At 54.9% G+C, this 12,152-nt stretch overlaps 1 protein-coding gene across 1 annotated transcript; it reads right to left on the minus strand.

Moving 5' to 3' along the window:
• Nucleotides 1-1,488: 1,488 nt before the first annotated feature.
• Nucleotides 1,489-5,941, minus strand: LOC136587610 (uncharacterized). The gene is made up of 2 exons (XM_066586303.1): nucleotides 4,989-5,941; nucleotides 1,489-2,105 (listed from the first exon to the last, which is right to left on the minus strand). The coding sequence occupies exons 1-2, from the start codon at nucleotides 5,785-5,787 to the stop codon at nucleotides 1,510-1,512; spliced, it is 1,395 nt and encodes a 464-aa protein (XP_066442400.1). The 5' UTR covers nucleotides 5,788-5,941; the 3' UTR covers nucleotides 1,489-1,509.
• Nucleotides 5,942-12,152: the final 6,211 nt, after the last annotated feature.

The raw sequence follows: 12,152 nt of genomic DNA on the forward strand, positions 1-12,152 counted from the left end.
CCTCTCGGGTCAGCCGCAGTATGATGTCATCTACATGACGCGGGTATATCGGATGTGACCTCTGTGACCTAACCCAAACCTCCCCCTTTCTTCAATTAAAACGCTGCAACTTCTAGCTTGGATAAATTTTTGGCCACAGCGGCCATTTATTAAAATTCTTATTAACAATTGATAAAAACATCAAATAAAACAACCCACTGAAAAGGGGGAAGTCCCCGGAGCCTCCAACCCCCTCTGTCGCCTCCCCAACAGGGAAAAGGATTTCCGTCCTGCCTCCCGCCGCTCTCTCCCTCTATCCGACTCGGGAGACTGAAATCCTTCCCGCTAAAACCCTCCCGTCGCAAGACAGCCGACTCGGGAGGCAACACACAACCGGTTGCCCCTAGTCGCCCTCCTCCTCCCGACTCAGAGAGGCGCGAGCCGTTCCTCGGCTAGCCACGTTTCTCTGCAGGGACTACGGCCTGACAGAGCCGGGAGGCGACAGGCTGACCACACACACTATACCAAAAAGGGGGAGGGGGGGGGGAGGTAGCCATCAGCCCCCGTTCCCCCCCCCCCGCCCCGCACATCAGCTGGCTCCAAGAACTCCCCCCCCCCCCCTTCCGAACGCCGCTATGACAATGTTACGATACCTCTACGACCCTTTCTACTAACTAAACTGCCCCCTATATGCTAAAGTAAGGGCGGGTGGGTGGGACTTCCTCGTGGCCTCCGTCTTCTCCTTCTGCTTCTTCTTCCTCCGTTGCCGCCTAGGGATGCTCCTCCCCCTGCTGTTCCCGCACTTTCTCTCTAACTTCCCCCTCTACTACACCCCCCCCTCTTCACCCTTCCATTAACCCTGGCCTCCCCGTTAACCCTGTCATGGGCTGCCTCCATATATATCCCCGGGGGCTACTATTCCGGCGCCTCTTGACGCGGGTATATCGGATGTGACCTCTGTGACCTAACCCAAACCTCCCCCTTTCTTCAATTAAAACGCTGCAACTTCTAGCTTGGATAAATTTTTGGCCACAGCGGCCATTTATTAAAATTCTTATTAACAATTGATAAAAACATCAAATAAAACAACCCACTGAAAAGGGGGAAGTCCCCGGAGCCTCCAACCCCCTCTGTCGCCTCCCCAACAGGGAAAAGGATTTCCGTCCTGCCTCCCGCCGCTCTCTCCCTCTATCCGACTCGGGAGACTGAAATCCTTCCCGCTAAAACCCTCCCGTCGCAAGACAGCCGACTCGGGAGGCAACACACAACCGGTTGCCCCTAGTCGCCCTCCTCCTCCCGACTCAGAGAGGCGCGAGCCGTTCCTCGGCTAGCCACGTTTCTCTGCAGGGACTACGGCCTGACAGAGCCGGGAGGCGACAGGCTGACCACACACACTATACCAAAAAGGGGGAGGGGGGGGGGAGGTAGCCATCAGCCCCCGTTCCCCCCCCCCCGCCCCGCACATCAGCTGGCTCCAAGAACTCCCCCCCCCCCCCTTCCGAACGCCACCGCCAGCATGGCATGACCACCTCATGCCTGCGCAGCACCCCACAGAACTAACGCGCGTTCTATTCCCTCCTGAACCCCCTCTAACCACAGATCCGTCCCAATCTCGTTGAGATGCACGCCATCGCTCCTCCAATAGTTTCCTACTCCCTTCTCAAGATCTATGTGCCGAACGGCCACTCCTCCATTACGCGCAACGAAGCGTGAAACCTCCCGGTTAACCTTGATCCTGGCCTTGTCTATCCCCCGCACTGAGCGCGCGTTGCGCCACACCTTGCGAGGGACCATCTCTGACCAGACCACGATCAAGCCCCGGTACATCTGCATCATACGAAGCATATCGTACCGGATGTCCCTACCTAGGTCCCTAAAGGGTCTCTGCCCCAAATCGTTGCCCCCGACGTGCAGTACGAGGATGTTAGGCGGCCTGTCTAGGGAGACTAAGCGCTGAACGTCCTGTAACACCCGGAACCAGGCCATGCCCCGCACTCCGATCCATCGAATTACCGCCGTCTCTCTACTCAGCCTTAACTGTCTACCGTTAGGCCTGATCTTAGCCCTCTCCCCCCCCCAATACACAAAAGAGTGGCCCATTATCCACACCAACGCGGCTCGATGATCTGTAACAAAAGAAAAAACAACTAGTCGTAATTAACCCCGCCGCAAAACGTACCCCCCCCCCCGCTTAAAGCAAGTGCGGCCTGATATAACGTTTAAACCGTCCCGACTTCCACCGACCGATGCCCATCACCGCCTGACTATCCAGTCCCCTCTCTGCTGCCTCCGTTGCCGCGCCTATTCTAAAAGAATGTGTCCCGAAATTAGAGCTGTCTAACCCCAGCGTATCTATCGCTCTTCTTAACACCGCCTCGAACTGGAACCTTGACAAAAAACGACCATCTCGGTGCTGCAGAAGAGGCCCCACCCTGACTCCTGCTAACAAACTATAGTCCTCCCAACATTTAACTGGGCACATGGACTCTCCCCGCACTTGTCCTAGCGACACTCTCCGACCTCTACCCTCCTGATCCATCTTAGAACGACGGATGACTAATTCCAACCGCCCTTTTATAACCTTGGTATCCTCGCTTTGTAAACCCCCCCCTTTCTTTTTGCTGGGGGAAACCAGTTCCCCCAGCCGAAGAGCCCCAAAGAAAGCTAATGAAAAAGCCAACTTAAAAAGCGAGTATTCAAACCCTTCCCCGCATATCTCCCCCAATGCGCCCCCCAATCTCTTCAACAAGTCGAACGAGATTGGCCGACGCATATCTGACCCCCCCCGCCCCCTTCTAAACCCCTTTAGTGCCTGTCTGACTACAAAATTCTTTGTAACATCAGTCAAACCCCGCAACTTAGCGCCAAACGCCACTCCTCCCATAAATTTGTTAACTCTGGCGACTGACAACCCTGTCTCAGAACTTTTCCCCAACCATCCTAACAACGCCCCTACCCTGTCCTCGTCTGAACGCACGATTCCCCACTGCTGCAGCCACTCCTCCCATTCCGACCAGGCTGCCCTATAAGACGTCCACGTACTCCGAGCCAGTGAGGTACCTATCAAGTGCCTCACTGCTCGCTGACCACGCTCCAGATGTGTCTCGGGCAAGACACCCCTTCCTTCTCTGCTGCCGGGGCCAAACGTCGGAATCGCTCCCACTGGCAACGAGAAAGAGCATCCGCTAGTGAATTGCTCACCCCCGGCACATGTACCGCACCTATCCAAGCGTTAAGTGATAACGCTTTCAGCACCAGGTGGCGCAGTAAGGCCACCACTGGAGGGGACGATGCAGACAATTTATTTATCGCCTGCACGACCCCCAGGTTGTCGCAGTGAAAGCGTACCCTCTTGTTCCTAAATTGCTCGCCCCATATCTCCACCGCCACTATAATGGGGAAGAGCTCGAGTAGCACCAAGTTCCTTACCAACCCTGACGAGAACCAATCGCTCGGCCATCCGGCCGCGCACCACTGGCCCTGGAAGTAAATCCCAAAACCCGAACTCCCTGCGGCGTCAGTAAACAATTCCCAATCAAAATTGTTTACCATTTCCTCCATCATTACTGACCGACCGTTGTAGTTCTCTAGAAACGCCGCCCATACTGCTAAATCTTTCTTGAGTTCCTTACCTAGCCGAATAAAATGGTGGGGTAACCGAACCCCCGCCGTTGCTGACGCTAGCCTTCTGCTGAAAATTCGCCCCATCGGCATTATTCGGCAAGCGAAATTAAGCTTGCCCAATAACGATTGGAGCTCCCTCAAAGTGACCTTGGTGACAACCCTTGCTCTCTTTACCTCCGCCTTTAACTCTGTCAACTTCTCCTCGGGCAATCTGCATTCCATTGCAACCGTGTCAATGGTAATGCCCAGGAACTTTAAACATGTAGTGGGCCCCTCTGTCTTCCCAGGCGCCAAAGGCACCCCGAATTGACCGGAAACCCATTGAAGTGACCCCAGCAAAGTTGCACAAATAGGCGAACCTGCTGGCCCTATGTATAGGAAGTCATCCAAATAATGGATCACAGACCTAATCCCCGTGCAATCCCTAACTACCCATTCTAAAAAGGAACTGAACGCTTCAAAATAAGCGCAAGAAATGGAACAGCCCATGGGTAGGCACCTATCCGCAAAATAACTTCCCTCCCAAAAACACCCTAACAAACGAATGCTCTCGGGAGCAACTGGGAGCAACCTAAACGCAGACTCGATATCCACCTTTGCCAGCTTCGCTCCCTGCCCATACCTGCGGACCCATTTTATTGAGGCGTCAAATGAAGTATACACCACAGAACAAATTTCCGGGTCTATACCGTCATTTACTGACGCCCCCTTTGGGTATGACAGATGGTGTATGAGTCGAAACTTGTTAGGTTCCTTCTTAGGAACAACCCCCAGCGGTGAGACCACCAGGTCCGCCACGGGCGGGGAACGGAACGGTCCCGCCATGCGGCCTAACTGAACCTCCTTAAACAATTTTTTGGTCACCACAGCCGATTGCCGAATCGCTGACGGCAAATTCTTGGTTGTGACCGGAACCCTATGAACTGGGGCGGGAATCCTAAAACCGTCCCTAAAACCCTCAAACAGTAAACTAGCCTTATCTCGGTCGGGGTACCTATTTAGAAACGGCACCATCTTTGCCAGTTTCACTGGTGTCATCCCATCCAAGCGAATCCCTTCCCCATCTTTCTCCGTCTGGACCCCTACCGTAACGGGCGCTACCTGCTGCCCTACAGACGCCCCCGCCGTGCTACCACCCCTAGCGCTCTCGTCGGCGATCGACGCGTTGGACGGTAGCGTCCAAGCAGCTACTGGCGACGGCCCTGCTCTTGCGTCTTGCTTGCGCCACAACTCCCATAATCCACCCAGAAATAACCCAAAATCACTCGCTGCGCCATGTGTGCCTGCCATCGCCCCCCCATCCCCTGTCCACCCCCCAAAACTATCTCCCGCGTGCGCAACGCGGCTAACTGCATGTAATGTAGTGTCCCCGTGTGTTTGCTCACCTGGCTGCGTAGGGGCTGTAGTCCCACCAGCCGCCGATCCTCCCTCCAGCGGATCCGATTCCTCGTCCGAATGTGGTCCGAACTGACGACCGGGGTCCTCCTCTGGCTGCATACGCACCTCCGGATTCGCAGCCGCCTGCCTGCTGCTCGGCCTGGCTCTCACGGGCCGCACTTCAGCTTGTCCCTGGAAGTTACTGTGGGGCTGCTCTGCTACCACCGGCTCTCCTGCAGAGCGGCCCCACGCTGTAGCTCGGTTCACCGCCGACAGCCCGGTATTAGGCCCCGCCCCCCTGGCAGCACGGGACCTAGTGCCGGACGCTGCGCCGTGCCGCCCGGCGAGATTCCTCCCGGGCCTGCGCTCCCCCGATGGCATGGATGGTGCAGGGAGCCGGCCCGGAGGGGCCCGTGAGGGACTCTCTATGCGGCGCCGACGCTGTGGAGCCTGATCCGGGCTCAGACGCGCCGGAGCGCGGGCCCTCCTAGTACTCGGCCCTCTCGCCGATGCTGCCGGTGTCTGCCTGCTCCCTCCTGCCTCCTCCCTCCGGCCGCTAGCAGTCCCCGACAGCGCTCCCGCTGCTGCCTCCGGTGTGCGGCTCCCCGCAGCGGCTGTCCTTCGCCCCCTTTCTCTCACCGCAGTTGCTGCAGGGGCTCCGGACGCCTCTCCCCCCGATGCTGCTGACCGTGCGGGTGCCGCTTCCACCTCCGATGGGCCCGGGGCCCCGACATCCAGGATCCTCATGAGCCAGTCGATGCCCCGCTCCTCCACCGCTGCCCGGATCTTCTCCATGGCGGCCTCCATGTCCGGTAAGTCCTCTTCTGGGCGCTTCCTGACGATCACCTTCGGGCTCTTCACGGACAGGTCTTGGGACTTCGGTCTGCAGACTTCGGTCTTGGGACTCCTGTCTGGGGTCTTGGGACTTCTGCCTGGGGTCTTGGGACTTCTGTCTGGGGTCTTGGGACTTCTGCCTGGGGTCTTGGGACTTCTGTCTGGGGTCTTGGGACTTCTGTCTGGGGTCTTGGGACTTCTGTCTGGGGTCTTGGGACTTCTGTCTGGGGTCTTGGGACTTCTGTCTGGGGTCTTGGGACTTCTGCCTGGGGTCTTGGGTCTTCTCTACCTCTTCCCTCTACTTCCTCGTGGCCTCCGTCTTCTCCTTCTGCTTCTTCTTCCTCCGTTGCCGCCTAGGGATGCTCCTCCCCCTGCTGTTCCCGCACTTTCTCTCTAACTTCCCCCTCTACTACACCCCCCCCTCTTCACCCTTCCATTAACCCTGGCCTCCCCGTTAACCCTGTCATGGGCTGCCTCCATATATATCCCCGGGGGCTACTATTCCGGCGCCTCTGGCAGATGAGGACATGGAAAAAAATGGCGCCAATTAATGCAAAAAGAGCAGAAAGCAGGAAGAATGCCATTTTCCTAACAGTTTTCCGTCTGCAAAAATGGTGTTTTTTATGCGATACCCAAAACAGATTTGTAGATGGTCGTATGTAAATTTGATGGAGATCCCGCCCTCTACCCTATGCAACACAGAAAATACTGCGCATATTTGCTGGACTCGACCACTTCCTAAGGACGTTTTTTCGGAACCTTTCAGACGGGATGGAATTGGAAGCAGAATGTAACATTGTGTAGAACATTTCACGTCTAACGAGCGACTTTGACACAGAATTAAAAATGACTTCATTCTAGCAGCACCCCCCATCAGGATCTGCAGCACCCCCCATCAGGATCTGCATGTAGACAAGTGGGTTGTGGTGCCTTTTTTTTGCAGGGTCAAACTCCGTCCCGTGTCAAAGGTCCCCTAACGCCACGTTTACGCCTTGGCTGCCTGGTAAATGTAAAAAACAACAGCAGAATTGGTGCATTTTTCTCCCAGCCCTTCAAAACAATTAATAAAAGTTACACAATACATTATATGGACCTAAAAAAACTCGTCACGCAAAAAACAAGCCTCACCCGGCCGGGCAGATGGGAAAAGAAACGGCTGTTGGAGAGCGGAGATGAAAATCTCCCCTAAATTGTGGTGTCCTTATGGCCAAAATAGGCCAGGTACTTAAAGGGTTAAAAAAAATGGCTGCCGGTGCTTGTCCATGTTTTTATAAACTGTCCTGTAGCGTTTTGTACATTAGCAATCGAAATAGCAGCAGTTCCCGCACAGCCAAGAGCGATTTTACCCCAAACTGGCGCGGTTAATTGATTAACGGCCGTAGGACTTTGAGTAGAATGCTGAAAGCTGCGCCAATTTGCTGCAGTTGTGGCTGAGCGGTGGCGGACACGTCTTCAGGGCTCGTTCACGTTTGCAGACTTCAGGCAGAAATAAGCAGCATTGTTATTGCGTGATTATATGCAAATTTGGTGCGAATTGTTTTTTTTCCCTCTTTTCTGCATTTTCACTGTATTTTTTTCACACGTCGGCCCCGCTGATTTCACTATTTTTTTGTGTCTCCCGCCGACATCCGTAAATACACAGTGGATTGGCGTTCAACTGCCTTCTAAAGGCTGGATGAAGATGCCGTTGTGGCACTGAAACGCATTGCCCGGAGTAAGGTTCCCTTCCTCTTCTCCCACCTCGACGATCCCCCTTCTTCACTGCTCGGTCTTCTGCGCACTCGCAGGCATCTGCCAGTCCTGGGTAGGCGGCTGCTGGTGCTGACAATACCTGCCAGGGACCAGTGTTCGCTCCACCGTTCTTTGTCCTCAGCTCCTCTGCACTGCGGAGCGCCTTTGTATTTTTTACTTCCAGATATAGCCATGAGGGCTCGGTTTTTTTTTTTGGAACGAGTTGTATTTTTTAATTCTGCCATTTAACATAACGGGGAAACTTTTAAAAAGTTTTAAGTGTGGAGAAAAAAAAGAAAAAGAAATTGCGTCATCTTTGGTAGGTTTAGTGTTTACAGCCTCCGCAGCGCAGTGAGCACGCCGTGACGTTAGTTCTGTGCGGCGGCACGATTACCGCGATACCAATTTGATAGTTTTTTAATGTTTTCCAAACGGTAATTACATTTTTTTTTCTTCCTGTTGCCGCATTCTGAGACTCAGAACTTTTTTATTTTTTCATTGATTGGGCTCGGTCTTTGCGGGACGAGCTGTTGTTTTTAGAATTACCATTTTGGGAAACATTTGTCTTGTTTATCAAATTTTTTGGAGTTGGGATACCGAAAAAAAAAATAATTAAAATTCTAACATTCCGTTTAGTTTTGCTTTACATCCATCACCATGCGGAATAAGTATTGCGCTATTGTAGCTCTTACTTTTACGTAATATGCGGGGGGGGGGGTGTTTGCTTCACTTTGTATAGGAAAAAATGCTAAAAGGGGGTTCAATGTTTTATTTTTTAACTGTTAAAAAAATCTTTATTTTGCACTTTTCTTTAGTCCCCACGGAGGACTTGAACTTGCAGTCATTTGATCACAAGTATATAGAGATTTTTGATGCTGCCTTGGGCAAGGCTTGATGGGCATCTAAGTGTGGCAGCCCTGGGTGCCTTCAGTAGGTTCTGGTGCTGCCATGCTAGCCCCTCCAAATGTGCTGTGGGGGTGCCGATGGGGTGCAGAGGTGTCCCTCCCCCTCCCGCCGACTGTTTAGATGTGAGTCACATTTAAATAGTTAACTGCCGCGATCAGAGCCAACTCTGGTCATGCCAGTCATCGGCCGCTGTCAGAAACCGCTGACAGCCGCCGGGCATGGAGTGGACTCGGAGGTTTGTATGCATTTGGTGGTCCTGAAGTGGTTAAGTTGTTCCTCGGGCCAGACATTCCCCTTGGAAAGCACGAAAAACCCTTCTGGCGCAGTTACGTTCGCTATCTGATGTTCTCGGAACATGTGAACATATTTCAGAATTGTCTGATCCCTCAGGACTGCGCTTAATACTCGTGCTGGAAGGAGATGAACCGTCTGTGAGCGCCGCGGCGGCACGAGGGAGCAGTGAGCTCTTAGCCGAGGTTATATGGCGGCTCTCACAAAAACCTATTATTAAAGAAATCGCAAAAACTCCCCGTAAATGTAAATCCGCGCCTCGTCCTCTTCTGTCAACCAAAAAGTCTACTCAGATCCTGGGAAAGCGGAGTCATAGACAAAGAGACTGCAGGAGACACGGTCACCCGGCTGTGCTGGGCTCCTGAAGGGTTAATGTGCGCAGGAATGCGGTGGCGTGGGGTCATCAATACGGTGGAAGTGCGGCCGCAATGCAACCTGAGGGGGGCGTATGATCGAACACCCAAGATTATCGGGTGGTAATACAAGATTTATCAACACGGGCGCGTGCGATATCCGTCCGGTCACACTTGTAGACCTGCGGGGGGGGGGGGTCCCATAGAAAACGAGGTTTTAAACAGACGGCCGTGCTTTTGTCACGTCGCAAAATGTGATGAAGCAAAACCAGTGGTTTCAAGGGTTTCGTTTTCGCTAGCGTGATTCCCGTGCGATGTTACGGCGCATGCGGCAGGACCTATCGCTCAGATTTTCTTTTTTGTGCGCAATAGCGCGAAGTTTCAACATTTGATGGGTTTTGGCGCAAATCCTCTCCGTAGCGGCAAGCGTATTTGCACACGCGCCCGTCCGAAGAAGCACTAATGGATGATCTCACCCAAAAATAGGCTGAGAGAAAAATCCCCATTGTGTATAAACAAACAGAAGATAGCGGGTTATTTTCTCGTGCGAGCTCCGTCCATATTGTAATCACATGTCATTCGCGCGAAGCAATCGCCTCCTTAGATGCGGCCCAGGGGCTTATTCACACGAAATAATGTGCGCAATACACAGAGAACTAATCCCGCTGATGTCAGCGTATTCGTTCCCATGAGCGCGTTCTGCGCAGTAAGAGAACATATTGAGCTAATTACACTAATTGCCCATTTCATTGAATGGCAGCATGGTGGCGTGTTTTTTTTCGAAGGTTGTCTGCGCTATTTTTGCGCACTTTAACGCACCTCGTCACCCGCTGTAATGGTGGGCTGCGTGAAAAAACGCTGTCGAACAAGCTTGAAAATGCAGTTCAAAAACGCGTTAAAACTCCGTGTTTGAAATGCAACGTTTTAACAAATGGCGTGCGAGAGGCCGAAGGCTTCCGGGCGCCAGCGGCTCAGGCTCCATGTTAATTCATGAGCAGCGCATCGGCCCTTTATAGCCTGTAGGGCGACGCACACTGAACGTTTATAGCCCATAGGGCAACGCACACCCACCGTTTATAGCCTGTGGGGCGACGCACACCCACCGTTTACAGCCTGTGGGGCAACGCACACCCACCGTTTATAGCCCATAGGGCGACGCACACCCACCGTTTATAGCCTGTGGGGCGACGCACACCCACCGTTTATAGCCTGTGGGGCGACGCACACCCACCGTTTATAGCCTGTGGGGCGACGCACACCCACCGTTTATAGCCTGTGGGGCGACGCACACCCACCGTTTATAGCCTGTAGGGTGACGCACACCCACCGTTACAGCCTGTAGGGTGACGCACACCCACCGTTACAGCCTGTAGGGCGACGCACACCCACCGTTTATAGCCTGCGGGGCGACGCACACCCACCGTTTACAGCCTGTGGGGCGACGCACACCCACCGTTTATAGCCTGCGGGGCGACGCACACCCACCGTTTACAGCCTGTAGGGCGACGCACACCCACCGTTTATAGCCTGTGGCGCGACGCACACCCACCGTTTACAGCCTGCGGGGCGACGCACACCCACCGTTTATAGCCTGCGGGGCGACGCACACCCACCGTTTATAGCCTGCGGGGCGACGCACACCCACCGTTTATAGCCTGCGGGGCGACGCACACCCACCGTTTATAGCCTGCGGGGCGACGCACACCCACCGTTTATAGCCTGCGGGGCGACGCACACCCACCGTTTATAGCCTGCGGGGCGACGCACACCCACCGTTTACAGCCTGCGGGGCGACGCACACCCACCGTTTATAGCCTGTAGGGCGACGCACACCCACCGTTTATAGCCTGTAGGGCGACGCACACCCACCGTTACAGCCTGTAGGGCGACGCACACCCACCGTTTATAGCCTGTAGGGCGACGCACACCCACCGTTTATAGCCTGTAGGGCGACGCACACCCATCGTTACAGCCTGTAGGGCGACGCACACCCACCGTTTATAGCCTGTGGCGCGACGCACACCCACCGTTTATAGCCTGCGGGGCGACGCACACCCACCGTTTATAGCCTGCGGGGCGACGCACACGCACCGTTTACAGCCTGCGGGGCGACGCACACCCACCGTTTACAGCCTGCGGGGCGACACACACCCAACGTTTATAGCCTGCGGGGCGACGCACACCCACCGTTTATAGCCTGTGGGGCGACGCACACCCACCGTTTATAGCCTGCGGGGCGATGCACACCCACTGTTTATAGCCTGCGGGGAGACGCACACCCACCGTTTACAGCCTGCGGGGCGACGCACACCCACCGTTTATAGCCTGCGGGGCGACGCACACCCACCGTTTATAGCCTGCGGGGCGACGCACACCCACCGTTTATAGCCTGCGGGGCGACGCACACCCACCGTTTATAGCCTGTGGGGCGACGCACACCCACCGTTTATAGCCTGTGGGGCGACGCACACCCACCGTTTATAGCCTGTGGGGCGACGCACACCCACCGTTTATAGCCTGTAGGGCGACGCACACCCACCGTTTATAGCCTGTAGGGCGACGCACACCCACCGTTACAGCCTGTAGGGCGACGCACACCCACCGTTTATAGCCTGTAGGGCGACGCACACCCACCGTTTATAGCCTGTAGGGCGACGCACACCCACCGTTACAGCCTGTAGGGCGACGCACACCCACCGTTTATAGCCTGTGGCGCGACGCACACCCACCGTTTATAGCCTGCGGGGCGACGCACACGCACCGTTTACAGCCTGCGGGGCGACGCACACCCACCGTTTATAGCCTGTGGGGCGACACACACCCAACGTTTATAGCCTGCGGGGCGACGCACACCCACCGTTTATAGCCTGTGGGGCGACGCACACCCACCGTTTATAGCCTGCGGGGCGACGCACACCCACTGTTTATAGCCTGCGGGGAGACGCACACCCACCGTTTACAGCCTGCGGGGCGACGCACACCCACCGTTTATAGCCTGCGGGGCGACGCACACCCACCGTTTATAGCCTGCGGGGCGACGCACACCCACTGTTTATA

This window comes from Eleutherodactylus coqui, chromosome 13 (genome assembly GCF_035609145.1).
Source record: "Eleutherodactylus coqui strain aEleCoq1 chromosome 13, aEleCoq1.hap1, whole genome shotgun sequence".
Lineage (NCBI taxonomy): Eukaryota > Metazoa > Chordata > Amphibia > Anura > Eleutherodactylidae > Eleutherodactylus > Eleutherodactylus coqui.

Bases quoted from the DNA above. Each gene is read 5' to 3' on its own strand.
- LOC136587610 (XM_066586303.1), bottom strand. From the start codon at position 5,787: ATGGAGGCCGCCATGGAGAAGATCCGGGCAGCGGTGGAGGAGCGGGGC. The intron at 2,106-4,988 runs GTGAGCAAACAC...CTTTTGTTACAG, and splicing joins TACAGCCCCTACGCAGCCAG to ATCATCGAGCCGCGTTGGTG.